Genomic DNA, 14,255 nt, shown 5'->3' with positions numbered 1-14,255 from the left:
ATAATAAATTAATTTGAATAAAAGATCATTTTACCCTCTCAATCTGGCACTAATTATTAAAAAAGTTTAAATTCGTAAAATCGGATCATTTCAATCTACAACTATGTCAAACCAGATCGGTTTCACCCCTAATTTTAATTAAAACTCTAAATAATTTTAATTAACTCTTATTAATCCTAACTAGTACTAATACATAAAAATTACAATTAAAACTCCAATTAAGTTTAATTAACTCTTATTAATCCTAACTAGTACTAATACATAAAAAAATATAATTAAACTTAATTCCAAACTAAAATTGACCTAAAAGCACAACATGTTGTCGTCGACCACGTGTCGTCGTCCTACCACTGCTTCTTCTCCATCACTTCTCCAATGCCATCATTTATGTTGTGGTTGCTGTTAGTTCATTGCTGAGTACGACGAAATGCTTGGACGAGGTGCCTTTGTTGCAACGAAGACGGCCAGGCAAGCATACTTTTTAGATCACTTATACTCCTTAATAATCGATATTAATCCATAAACGAAAGATTGTTTGAACAACGAGGCAAAGTTGTTCTTCTGCCTTCTGATTGTGTTCGCAAGAGAATGCGAATTCAGCTGCAAACAACAAGATTAAAAATTAGGATTCAAGGTTATAAAATTTGGTTTAGAAGATGAAATGGAAAAATTGCTAAAAGGTCTAAATTTTCAAATAATTTTTTTATAATACATGGAAGTTAAAATTATATAGATTAGATTGATACTTGAAAATCATTAAACGCTAATTCAAGAAAGATAATATACTAAGAACTATTTTATCATTTTTTAATGGGGAGTATGTATAACTCTCGGAGGTAAGATTGGAAGAGGAAAGGTTAAATTGATTCACTTTCACCAATTTGAACTTTTTCAATATTTCGTATCAAATTAAAGGATGAATTGATCCTTTGTTCAAATTAATTCCCAAATTTAAAGAACTTTACCAAATCAACAATATTAAAAATACCAACTTTACCCCTAAATGACCCTCCATCATCACCAAAATCAAAGACCTTTTAGTCACATTGTCACAACATATCCTCTCTTGAGGATAAGTCAGTCACCTCTCACCCTCTTCTCCACTCTCTTCTCCCCATATCAACAATGGCAGCAACATCCACAACACTAACATATTCACTCTCATCCCTCTCCCTCCACACCACCAAAACTTCCAACATTACCCTTCTAAAACCCATCAAACACATTTTCTTCTCCCCCAAATTCACCCCAAAACCCATCACAACCGCCACAAAATCCACCTCCGATACCGACGCACCAAAACCCACCGCTGAATACGAGACAATTTTCTTCGACAATTTCAACTCAGAAGACATCGTTTTCGACCCACCAACCCCACCGGACGACTTCGTCGACCCACCGGCTTTCGATGAAGAACCCATGGAAACCGAGGAGGAAATTTCTAAAGCTTACGAGGAGCTGTACGGCGCTGCTTACAGCGGTGAGAGTGTTCTGGGCAACGACGTGTATGTAATGGATTCGAAGTTTAAGAAGGCAACTGGGTATGGGACGAAGAGTAAGAAGGAGAAGATTAGAGATGGGTTTGAGGAGAGAGTGATTCAAGTTCGGAGAGTTACTAAGGTTGTTAAGGGAGGGAAGCAGTTGCATTTTAGGGCAATTGTTGTTGTCGGAGATAAGCAAGGGAATGTTGGGGTTGGTGTTGGTAAAGCTAAGGAGGTTATTGGTGCTGTTCAAAAATCTGCTCTTAATGCTAGGAGGAATATTATTTCTGTTCCTTTGACGAAATACTCGACTTTTCCTCATAGGTATGTGTTTTTTGGATTGGAATGTTTGGTTTTGTATTTGGGTAATTGGAAAGTTCACTGCTTTGTGTTTTTATTTTTAAAGTTCATTGCTTTTTATGTGTTCAAGCTGTTTTTTGAGATAAAGTAGCACGGAGACTTTGTTCGATCAATGTTTCCCGTTTGGGGAACTTGTTGAGAACTTGACGTTTCATACACGAAACTTCACTTTTTACATATTGTTTTGCCGTGTTCGTGTCCAAGTGTTCTGTTTCGCCGTATTGTGTCTTGTGCTACATGGTTTGAGACTAAGTTTTTGTGAAGATAATGGAATCAATTGTCTGAACAAGAGTAGTGTTTGTTTTAAGTAAATTGTATGAATTCTAAGGTGTGTTCATTCAGTCTTTGATTGTGGTTTTAGGGCAAGTGGTGATTATTGGATTCTGGGGAGTTCTTAATGTTGAATTACTTTTATCCAGTTGAGTTGGTTTTATTGATCTACTTATAGCTGAGATTCTTCGAGTTGCCCCTTATAACTTTATTAACCTGTGTGGGTCTTGTAGGCATTGTGTTGTTTTGTTTTAGAAGGTAATCTGCGGATTTATAGGTTTGGTTAAAGAATAAGATAGCATCTCAGCGATTATGTAAGGTCATCAGTAGTGCCCTAAGAGTGTGACAGTTACAATGTTTGGCATTTTCAGCAAATAGTGCTAGTTGCGGGTGGCTTCATGGTATAATTGAGCCATTTGTGTCTGATCTTCATCTTGGTTGAACGAAAAAGCTTAGACCCTGAAGATTGTATTGATTTGTTTCAAATTTGACCCAAGAGGCTTATTATCTGCTATTCATATATGCTGATATAGACCTTGGAACACCCTGATTTCGATCCACGCAGTGTCGGAAAATTCTCAGTTACCCAACCGTATTCTAAGAAAGCGAACCTTAAAAAAACACTGCGTTATTGCAGGCTGAAGTCAGATCCATAGGGATAATGGTTAAATTAGTAAGTTATTTGTTGGAGCTGTTCGATTAATTAGATATTTATAAGAGAATGCAGTTGATGAGGAGATCTTTTTTAATTTACTTGGACTGCGCATAAACAAGTTAAAAAATTAGAGCTTGAATTGATGAAATAAGTCCATTTATTTTTGCTACTGTTATTTCTTAAAGAAGTTAGAATCTGAATTCTAGAGTTGATTGATATGGCTATATTTTGTAAGGGCAAAGTATATAGCTTAGTCGGTGACGCATGAGCATCGTTATGCATTTGAGTGCACCATTTGCATTTCTTTCAATGTGGATGTTTCACTCATCATATTATAATTACCGATGAGCTTAGAAAGAAACTAAGCTGCTGCCACTGATATGCCGCTACTAAGTTGTCTGCGTAAATTGATGGCAGGTCTGATGGGGATTATGGGGCAGCAAAGGTAATGCTTAGACCCGCCTCACCTGGTACGGGAGTGATTGCGGGAGGTGCTGTGAGGATTGTTCTTGAGATGGCAGGTGTTGAGAACGCCTTGGGAAAGCAAATTGGAAGTAAAAATGCCCTCAACAATGCCAGAGCTACTGTTGTTGCAGTACAGAAAATGAGGCAATTCCGCGATGTTGCTCGTGAGCGAGGTATCCCAATGGAGGAATTATGGAAGTAATTGCTTTTTTTCATCTTAATTTTTTGTTTTCTTTTCTTTTTCAGATGCAACTAGAAAACTCCATGTTAATAGGAAATTAACTCTTATTCTGCATTGGCATGTTTAAAAAAAATCTGTAATTCCATTTACGTGTATTAAGAAATTTCTGCTTATAAAAACCGCTTTTCAAAACTCCAAAACTGTAAACAAATACAGAAAGCAAGCAAAACAGAAAGGCTTTTTGCTGCAGATTTTCTTTCTTTGATTCATAAGATGTTAATGGTTGACGTATTTCAATGATACGAGCAGCTCCTTGTACATTTCGATAGAATGAAATTTGCGGTTTTCAAAAACAATCCATAGGTTTGAAATGCTAATACTCAGACATGGAGGAGTTTACAGCAGAAAAAATCTCATTCCCATAACTTGACACACAAGTCATGGCTTGCTGATTCAATCTTTTCAGTTTTCAATGGACCAGCCAGTGCAGAAACTAACCCCATATGTGCTGAAACAAATTTAGTTTTATTGCCATCAACTGGATTCCACAGCTCAATTAACTGTAACATAAAATTCAAACAGACAGGGTAACTCTACTATCCACAAACTGATACGCGGTTTCAAGGTATATCTGTCACGAATACATTAATAGAGTAAAGAGTTGAATTATTATTGATGAAATTTTATTTTTCATATTTTTGAATCAGATTCATTCAAGATCAAATCATTGATTTATAATTGAAGTAATCATAAAATGGGAACAAGATTGAAAAATATAGATATAATTTGTATTAATTTTCTTTTTGTACTTTAATGTATTTTATTATATAACCGTCGATCAAATTGTACTTCTATTTATTTGACTCTAAAATAGCCATCAAGACTTTGCTGATATTTATTTGATTTCCGGCATGAGACACAAGATTTGTTTTATATAAAAGGTCATCACAATCCTTAAATTTGTGAGACGGATTCATATAAACAACTTAATTCATAACTCTTTAAATAAGGTCAAGTCATTTTTAAATAGTTTAAAATGCAACCATGAAATATAAACACAAATTTATAAAAAAAAAAATAAATAAAAATATAAACGCATTGAAATTGATATACAATAATAAATAAAAATATTTTCAAGTTTGAGTTAAAATTATTTTGTTCTTGTTGAAGGGGCCCTGGAAAACACTCAAATTATGATTTTTAAGGAAGATAATCCATTTACTTTCTTTTGTTAATGTTAGCTTGAGAATGCATTTTCTAGAAGGAAAGCATTACAGAATAAACTCACTTTTTAAAACATTTCCTTTTCTCCTTTGGCCTGTCTCATGCAAGTAGCCACATGGAAAATTGAGAAAGCAGAAGACAAATACATTACCATGAATACGAAAATGGAGAAGTTAAGCATATTTGTATGTATAGAGATAAGAATGGCATCCAAAAAGATATACCATAAATAAAATAATCATGTATTGAACCTCTATATACATAAAGATCTCCAAACAATTAAAATCAGCATCAAAGAGATGAAGTTCCTATTTCAGTTTCCTTGTTGCTCATGTTTCTGTTTCATCAAGTCCAAAAAAGATAAACATAAGGAGAAGGAACACAAACATGACTAATTGAATCGGCACAATTAAGCACGCCGGGAAATTCTTCTCAAAGCATAACGAGGAGCTATGGTGATTGGTGATTACCTTTCTGCTTGTGAAATCTTTTCGTCTCAATTTGTTATGGTTGAATGAATCATATGTTGTAACCAAATAGTAATAATGTAAAAGTCTTTCGGCTCTTTCGACTGTTGATGGGTGTTTTGTTTTCATCTCTGCTTGTCATAAACATATTAACAAAGCAATAGATTTTGTTTTCATTCCTTATGATCATTTGGAACCAATCCAATTTCTCGCATTTGATGTTCGACAGCAACCAGACCAGTCTGAGAAAGAAACCTGCAGGGAAACTCAAACAATTCTGCTTTAGGAGATGTACAAATTAAAATGTTCCTATTATTCACATTCAGATATGATTAATACTCATTAATATTACTTCTGTTTCTTTTGTATTCTCAAAATAAGAAAACAAATCAAATTCAATCCATGGGTTAGTTTGACAACTTAAATCAATATGTGAATAAGTGCGCAGAATTTCTTTTTTCTTTTAATCCATCTCCTTTCTCTATAAATGGAATTTAAGCATTTATATTAGCAGAGAATTAGGAAGAAAAACCCGAATGAATACATGAGAAAGTTCCGTTTTCTCTTAGCTTGTATATAACACAGCTTATCCATTGTTGATTCTAACAGTAAGAGACTTCATGGTCCATTCTTCAAGAGAATTACAAAAAGTTGTTTAAATGTCCTACTGTAAGACACAAGGTGCAATACCGTCCAGGTGGTAGCCTAGTAGTAAAGGATGCGCTTCACCGAACTACACGCTCTTGACTCGAATTTCAGTAATGACGATTTAAGAAATAATGTCTTTATTTGAAAGGATAGCCAAAATACAATAGATGAGTACTATGATGACGAAGTTGGGTACCCATCCCAAAAATAGCTATTGTTCTATATACATTTCGTAGCAAAAAAGAGATCAAATGATAAAATCAACCGGGATTCGTTATCCCTTCCGCCCTTCCGCCCTTTTGGTGTTGAAAAGAAAAGGTGCAACTGGACCTTCATACTGTTTTTACTTCTTAGTACTCTATCTACTATACAAGTGGTGCATCCAAGCAATGTAAGACAGACAACATCACACTGGTGGCTGCACAATACAATGACTAGAGTCGTGAGCTGGGGTGTAGTAATGAATGGCTAACGAAAACTCATTCGAGGAGATAGGCATTTTATAAAGCCAATACAGTTGCCTGTTCAGATAAAAACAGCTATGTAGCACAAAACTTGGGTACGGGGAAGAGGGACACTTGGACACACGGTGAGACAGTGTTATTTTAAGGTTTTCTATGTTAAAAACTGAAACGCCAAGTTTCCGACATGTTTCCTGTTCAGATAAAAACAGCTATGTAGCACAAAACTTGGGTACGGGGAAGAGGGACACTTGGACACACGGTGAGACAGTGTTATTTTAAGGTTTTCTATGTTAAAAACTGAAACGCCAAGTTTCCTACATGTTTCCGAATCCAATCAAAAACATCAAACAATTATTCAATTAAAAGAGCAAAGAATTCAATGAAATTACCAGCTAAGAAGCAAAAAGAGTGTGGAAGTGATCAGAACAAGAAACCCAACATGAAGAATCAACCAAACATCACTTGAAGAGAATGCTAAGCCAAACATTACAGCAAGGGACACACCCAGTAACACAAATGCTGATTTTAGCGTATTCCATGTCGGACCCTGAAAATTTTAAGGATCATAATTCATAAAGACGTAAGCTTTTCAAATTTTAAGTTTAGAAATTTTAAAAATTAAAAGGAATGGCACTAACATTGACACCAGGAGCTAGAGCTCCTAAGAACACAGCTTCTGCTGATGACATGTCTTCTGCCTTCTTGTCCATTTTTGTTGTCGAAGATTCGAATCGGATCTGTGAATTGTTTTTTCTTTTTGAAGGAAATAAAAACGTTGGAGAAGACCTAATTGAAATTGAATTGAGGTGTATGATTTTGGGGGTTGACTTAATGCGTTTAAAACGGTGCCGTATATGCCTTTGCAGTGCAGCCAACATGAGTTTTATCTCGAGCAGATTTCAAATATCAATTAAGGGGATTCGTAAGAGTCACGAACCTAAACAAACTTCTTTTTTTTTTTTGATCATCAAAGAAGCATTGTATTAATTATCAAAAGCCGAAGCGATATCTTCGGTAATACAAGGCCTAATGTGAATAGGAACATCTTCCATCATCACCATAACATCCGCACAAGTTAACGCCCATTTAGCAATTGAATGAGCGGTTTTGTTATTCTCTCGACGAGTGAAAACAAAACTAGTACTATGAAAGCGCGCAAATAAGCTACGGATATCTTCAATCACCAACCCCAGCTGCGATGTATCCAAGCGTCCTCCCTGTATCAGTTGAATTACTGATTGAGAATCGCTCTCAACCTCCACGTCCTTAAACCCGCAATCAGCAGCAGTAATAAGGCTGAAGTAAATGGCTAGCCCTTCACCTATAGCAACACTCTGAACAGAATTAATCCGCTTACCCCCTGAAGCCATGACCTGGCCTGCAGAATTCCGAACAACAAAACCCGGACCTGCTTTAGTACCGTCTGCCATCAAAGCCATATCTGTATTTATTTTCAGAACATTTTGCGCAGGAGCACACCACCCAGTTATGGACCCGGACTTCGCCTCTTTCGCACTTGAATCAGCTTCAGCCTCGCACTCAGAACAGCGTTGCAAAATCACCTCATGACATTCGTCTTTGCTCTCGTGAACTAACAGATTTCTAGAGAACCAAATCTGCCATAATACTGAAGCAAAATAGGCTAAGTCAGCTTTACTCAAGACCTTGATCATACCTTCAATCCAAGCAGTGATATTTGGTGCCGGAACCAAATCAGTTCTAATTCCCAAACGAGACCCGAGCCACAAACCCCTAACCCAGCTGCACTCCTTAAGGGCGTGAAGAATCGACTCCGGATGTGTTCTACATCTAGGACATAAAACATCACAATCAACACCTCGACTACTCAATACTTGAAAGCACGGAAGGATGGTTGAACAAATTCTCCATATAAAGTGTTGCACTTTGGGGATCACTTGTAATCTCCAAATAGCTTTCCAGATGGCTGAATAATTTCCTGCTGAACCACTGCTCTCTTGGCTTCGCCATTTAATTTTTTGAGCAATCTTGTATCCAGATCTAACCGTATACTGTCCATCCTTTGTGTACATCCAAAACAGTCTATCCGGAGGGCCAGGATCATCTCAGCTTCAAAAGCCAAAAAAGTTTCCCGAATCAACCCTTCTCGCCAAACCAGCTTATCCTCATCTATCAGACATTGAACACGGGCATCAGGAGCCAAATTCTTCATAACCAAGGGTCGACTCAGAGGGCTAAACCCCAACCAGTTATCCTTCCAAATGCAGATATCCAACCCGTTGCCAACTCTCCATCCCAAGCCATCTCGAAGAAGCTCAATAGATTCTTGTAAGCTTCGCCAAAAATAGCTCGGAGCATAGCCTACACTTCCCGACAGAACATCGCACCTTGGGTAAACTTCTTAACACATAATAAAATAGTGATATATGTTTTTACTATATTAACTTTTATACTTCTACTTTTAAGTGTATGTTTAATTCAATATTTTATAGTGAAAAAGAATTTAAATGCATTAAAATTTTACATTTTTAAACTCTTGAGTCAAACTCGAATTCAAATTTGAGAGTTTTAGATCACTTGAGCTCGAGCTTGTATAACATACTCTAGCTGAAATTTGACATATACTCATTTACACCCTAAGTTGATCACATTTGAAATTTAAACGTTGTAATTGATGTATATATGATCAAATACACGGCAGAAATTTCTGTAAACTTTCGTTTAAGCTTTTCTTTCAAACTCATACATATGTACACGTACGCATTAATAAACCAATATGAAAAACCTCATTGCATTGTTTTATCTAAAAGATTTTCAACTTCCCATAAATTTGGGACCTCTCAAGGCTGGATCTTGCTGGAGCAGCCACTCTTTTTCTTTAAGATACTGCAGAAGTGGCTCGGGTGCATTCACTGCGCCGCACCCGTAAGGGCTTGGTCTTTGATGACCATGATAGAGCTTCTCCCTCCTGTGATCAACAATGCCATAACCAGGAGGAAAACCTGAATTGAGCGGTGGACTCTTCTCGTAAATCAGCGGGTTAGCGGCGAATGGAACTCCAAATTGTTCGAAAAGACCAGATCCAGTGTTCATAGCAGCATAAGTATTTGCAGGCCATACATGACTTGGGGTCCACTCAACAAGATTGTGATTTTCCCTGTATTGCCGAAGCCATTCAGAGGAGGTCATTGGTCGCCGCGGCGGACATCCTTCAGCAAAACCTGGAATACCGAGACCATAATCGAGTGGTCGATGAGCACCTGTCCAATTTGAATGGCCACTCACGTTTGATGCATCATATAAGTTGGTTAAGTTAGATTGAATGCCATTGAACCAAACAGCATCATCAGGCAGAAAAGGGGCGGAAGGCGTTGGAGCTGCATAAGCCGGAGAAGAGTTGTCAACAGTTATAGGTTCATGTGTGGAACTGATGACATTAAAATCATTGTCACTGATCGAGAGATAATCCAGTGACGGAGATGCTACTTCCTCAATAGGTGGCATGCTATGCTTATTCGGATCTCGCTTCCCTTTCACTTTGTCATTGCTCAAACTTCCTCTATTGAGGACCCACACATTGAGCGAGGGCGGTCCGGAAGAACTGGAAGTGCAGGCTTCTGAAAATGTATGTGCTACTGAATCCTGACGTTGAGCCGGCTTGTTGCCCCTGAAATTAGCGAGATCGGAATGGAATGGTGAAGGATCAGCCCGAGCCTCGTTTTGTGCCATTAACACTGAAGTAGCACGTCGCAAGCATTCATCAGCAGGTACTGTCTCGTGACCTGTATCTTCAGGAGTCGCTTCATCATTAGCCATGATAGGCTTGTAAAGTGGTGCAGAATTGTATCTTGTCAAAGGCTTGAAGAGAATGACTTCTTCATCCTCCGTGGTAACAGATTTGCTAACCACAGCAGGGCTACTCGGTTTCTCCTCCAGCTTCTCAGATTCTTCCGTCATTTTCTGAATATGCTGCTGATTAGACTCTTTCATCTCAACAACTGTACTGGGGGATTTTGCGATTTCAGTTTCTGTCTTCTGTTGAAATTTAGTTGACTCCGGTATATAAAAATTTCTTCCAGACTTATCATAACAAATCCATTTCCGACTACTATTTGATCTATCTGCAATCTTCATTGCAGCAGTAGTAAGGCGGTGGGCACGGCACTCAGTTCCATTTTCGTAACTGTCTGCATTTGCCCAGTGAGTTGAAAAATCTAACGAAACATGAGACGAAGCTAAAGGTGCAAAGCCCCTCAATTCATAATCTTCCCAAAGAGCAGTCTTTCCTGGAGCCTTCATTTTACTCTTATTATTATCAATCTGCCTAAGAATTTCAAGAAATGCGCCGAAAAAGGAAAGCATAGCGCTTGTACTTTTTTCATCAGATCCGCGAAGTTCTACTTGATCAAGAATGCTCACCAGCCACTCCGAGAAAACAAGTAAAGCCGGCAAAAGAGGACAAGAGTCCAAGACATTAGCCTGAACGCATCTGTTAGCGAGGCGTCCCACGAAAGTAAAAGCAGCAGTCAGAGCCTCCTGTATCACCTCAAGCTGCTGGAAATGATTCTTGTTTTTCGAATCTCTTGCTTCTGGACAGTCTATCAGATTCTCGATGACAAAGATGAAAATAGATACAATTTGAAGTGTTCGAAAAGGGCCAGTTCTAAATGAATCCATACGCTGATAAGCCTCCACAGCAGATTTTAATTTGGAATCATCTAATGCCATCAATATGTCCAGCTCTTTTATAGTAGAAGCAAAAGTACAAGGAAAATCCTCCAAACTGCATCATGTAAAAAATGGCAGAAACATCAGAACTTGAGTAGAGCCTTTATTGGAAGCTTTAAATGTATTATAAATAAGCAGCAGTAGACGCTTATGTGAATAGCAAAAAACAAAAACATTAAACTACAAGGCATTACTAGCACACCCTACAAGCATTGTTGCATAAGGAAATACTGAAACGGGAAATGCTAAAAATAGGTAACTGTGAAATTATATTTTTTGATAAGAATAGGTTGTAAATATAAAGTTCCAGATTCTCAAAAAGATTTATGGAAACAAAAATAAAATGCTGAAATATAGGACTCGACAAGTTTATGTGCAATATAGCCTACAAATACCAGAAACTGAAAATTTTGTAGCTGTTTAACTAAATCTAGTAGGATCTCGAGGAATACTTGGATTTTATGAAGAAGAAGCTTATCATTCTGATGAAAAGAGGCCATAGATGAGTTTCCTCCAACTCTTCATGTTTCCCTTGTAACATCTTGCAATTTGATGCATCATTAGAAAGTGACTGTAATGGAAATGACCTGTTCTGCAAAATCATGAAAAATCATTGAAATATTATATAAAAATAAATTGATTAATTACCATATCAATTTAAAGATGACAAATTTCCTAAATAAGATGGAAGAGCCGGAGTTACTCTTTCGAACAACAAAATAAGGTTGTTCCATGCATCAGGGAACGGCTCCTTAACAGCCAAACTTCTTATGCAGTGGTATAAAGCTAGAAACTCATCGCCAACGTATGTAGCCAACACTGCCAACTACAATAAACATACTAGGTATCAAACATTATGTACTAAATAACAAGGGGAATACAACAATGTTATTACATTATGTAGCTCGAAATTACCTGATTTTGAGGGTTACCGCTATGCGGCCAAATATTGGATGCTTCTAGGTAATGCGTGACAGCAACGGACCAGTTCTGTTTCAGTATGTCTAAATTTTCACATTGCTCTCTATATCTAGCAAGATCTCCAAGACAAATTAGAAAGCGATGGCATAAAAACTGCAGTTTCTGCATTTTCCTCGGTTCAATAGAGACAGAATTTCCTCTAATGAAGGAAAATTCTTCGGTAAGACCATAATATCGTTTGATCTTTGCGATCAAGTTTTGATAAAACCTAGCTGCTTCTAACAAAAATGACTTAAACCCTTCTACATGCTGTGCCACGGACTTCATAGGCTCTTCATTACCAGAACTTCCCTTCATTCTTTTACGAAATTCATCAATGTGCCTATAGTGAAGCTTCCACAAACAATATTCAATATCCTGAAGTTCCGAAACTTCATGATCATTAAGGAAATTTTTCTCATAGCAACAACAAACTTTTTGGTATAAAGCTTTAATATCAGAATGCAATAAACCTCTTGTATTTATCAATGACCACAACTGTTTCTCTAAATTAGCAGCCTGCAATAATTATCACAACATTCAGATTCTCCAACTAGAATTCTCGGTAGCACGGATACGGACAAGGGAAATAGGACACTTGGACACAGACACGTCGGAGTTATTTTAAGAATTCCTATGCTAAAATTGAAGTTTCGTGTCCAAAACGCCAAGTGCCCGACATGTTTCCAAAACGAGACACTTGGACACGGACACGTCAAAACGGAGTTGTTTTAATGTTTGCTATGTTAAAATTGAAGTTTCGTGTCTGAAATGCCAAGTGTCCGTGCTACCTGGAATTTGAAGTGAACAGTGTAGAAATTCAAGCAAAAAAGAAACTGCAGAAAATTCACCTCAACTAGAGATTTTGGTTTTTCTTTTTGATCCTTAATTGAATTCACTGTATCCATGACTGGAGTTGCAAATCTCTCTGCCTGCCAATTATTAAACAAAACTCAAAATTTACATTAAACCAAGAAACAAAATAAAAAAACTGCAAAACAGCAGCATGCAGCAACAGAAAAACAAGAATTAAACGCAAGATGAACAACTCAAAGCCAAGAAAATATTAAATTTCGATAAAAGAAAATAAGATTCAAAGAAGAGTTTCAAGAACTGGATAAAGAAAAAAAGTGTACCTGAAGAGCATATCATGCGCAGTAAAAAAGCATGAAAGAATTAAAAGCTAAAGTAAATTGTGTATGAAATCAAACAAACAAAGACAAAACAGAGAGAGTTGAAGTGCGGGGATTGGAAGAAGCAAGAACTGCTTATAGCTGCCCACTTTGTACTGTTTCAGTTGTGAAATAGACAAACTAAGATGTGGATTATTATCACATTTATTGTTATTTTATTTTTATTTTTATTTTTATTATTATTATTGACTTTACGCTCTCAAATCTAAGTACAAAATAATAGCATAATTTTTAAAAATCCGAACTCTAATTTGTTTTATAATTTTTACGTAAATTTTTAATTTTGATAATATTGAACACCAATTTTTAAAAACATTGAGCAATTTTCCGTTAAAAGATATGAATTCAGCACCAAAACAGTGTTTATTGCATTGTCTATATCAACATTTTTTTGCCAAAAATTATTCAGTGTTTTAAATTGCAAAAAGATAGTTCATGTATTAAATTGTCAGTATTAAAAGTTTGTGGTAAAATTATGAAACATGTAAACTTCATGATTGTTAAAACAATTAAGCTAAAAATAGTTCAATAACTATAATTTTAATCTTTTAAATTCGGATTTCGAATTCATATAAATTAAAATTAGCCTAATTTAATAATTTAGTTCACAACTCTTTAAAATAAAAAATAATACTATAAAGAAATTTTTATTAAATATTTGTATGTTAATTTTTAACATATTCATATTTAATGTTTTATATTAGTTTTAGTATAATTATATTTTATATTTTTACGGCTATTTCACGCATTCTAAAAATGCAAAGTAGATGTGATTGTGCGTATTTTAAAGAATTATACACTAAATTATTAAAATCAAATTATATTAACGTACATAAATTCGTTTTCTCAAAAACAAATTTATTATGGCTACTTTGATTTTATCTTTCAGTTTCTTTAATTGTAATGGGTGAGGGAAGTTCAATTTTCTTTCATAAAAGTTCCATGTACGAGTCTTTATGATTCAATTTCTTGAGTTTTGGTTTTGAATCTATTTTATTTGTACAATAATTATCCGTAAAAATGTTGATGTGAAAGTGATTTAAATTAATAAATAAAATGGAGAAACATAAAGAATAAAGAAAGTAAGGTGATGATATGATTTTGAGTTATTGTCGACTAAAATGAGGAGGATCCCTTGCAATCTAAGCTAAGCCATCTTTTTGGTCTTATAACTTTACTA

The 14,255-nt window shown here is 36.0% G+C and overlaps 3 protein-coding genes across 6 annotated transcripts; 1 reads left to right on the top strand and 2 right to left on the bottom strand.

Moving 5' to 3' along the window:
* The first annotated feature begins 1,036 nt into the window (after positions 1-1,036).
* On the top strand, positions 1,037-3,561 carry LOC126664654 (30S ribosomal protein S5, chloroplastic). Its single transcript, XM_050357161.2, has 2 exons — positions 1,037-1,805; positions 3,184-3,561. Exons 1-2 carry the CDS (start codon positions 1,126-1,128, stop codon positions 3,431-3,433), a joined length of 930 nt encoding a protein of 309 aa, XP_050213118.1. The 5' UTR covers positions 1,037-1,125; the 3' UTR covers positions 3,434-3,561.
* Positions 3,562-4,840: 1,279 nt separating this feature from the next.
* LOC126686677 (uncharacterized) lies at positions 4,841-8,766 on the bottom strand. 3 transcript variants are annotated; one of them, XR_007643982.2, is made up of 4 exons: positions 6,854-8,264; positions 6,605-6,762; positions 5,107-5,358; positions 4,841-4,973 (listed from the first exon to the last, which is right to left on the bottom strand). XR_007643982.2 is itself a non-coding variant. In XM_050380833.2 (3 exons), exons 1-3 carry the CDS (start codon positions 7,091-7,093, stop codon positions 5,277-5,279), a joined length of 480 nt encoding a protein of 159 aa, XP_050236790.1. In that variant the 5' UTR covers positions 7,094-8,264; the 3' UTR covers positions 4,841-5,276. The 3 variants fall into 3 exon arrangements, 1 of the variants encoding a protein (XP_050236790.1); XM_050380833.2 differs by having other exon boundaries at positions 4,841-5,358; XR_007643981.2 differs by lacking the exons at positions 4,841-4,973; positions 5,107-5,358 and having other exon boundaries at positions 6,626-6,762; positions 6,854-8,766.
* Positions 8,767-8,844: 78 nt separating this feature from the next.
* LOC126686663 (nonsense-mediated mRNA decay factor SMG7-like) lies at positions 8,845-13,190 on the bottom strand. Of its 2 annotated transcripts, XM_050380811.2 has the most exons (6): positions 13,019-13,190; positions 12,734-12,814; positions 11,838-12,401; positions 11,626-11,748; positions 11,375-11,514; positions 8,845-10,977 (listed from the first exon to the last, which is right to left on the bottom strand). In XM_050380811.2, exons 2-6 carry the CDS (start codon positions 12,788-12,790, stop codon positions 9,009-9,011), a joined length of 2,853 nt encoding a protein of 950 aa, XP_050236768.1. In that variant the 5' UTR covers positions 12,791-12,814; positions 13,019-13,190; the 3' UTR covers positions 8,845-9,008. The 2 variants fall into 2 exon arrangements, with proteins under 2 accessions (XP_050236768.1, XP_050236776.1); XM_050380819.1 differs by lacking the exons at positions 12,734-12,814; positions 13,019-13,190 and having other exon boundaries at positions 11,838-12,225; positions 12,356-12,401.
* Positions 13,191-14,255: the final 1,065 nt, after the last annotated feature.

The sequence above is a fragment of the Mercurialis annua genome, linkage group LG1-X (genome assembly GCF_937616625.2).
Source record: "Mercurialis annua linkage group LG1-X, ddMerAnnu1.2, whole genome shotgun sequence".
NCBI classification, from domain to species: domain Eukaryota; kingdom Viridiplantae; phylum Streptophyta; class Magnoliopsida; order Malpighiales; family Euphorbiaceae; genus Mercurialis; species Mercurialis annua.
The sequence above is the reverse complement of the archived record's forward strand: the minus strand, read 5'-3'. Positions and strand labels throughout refer to the sequence as shown.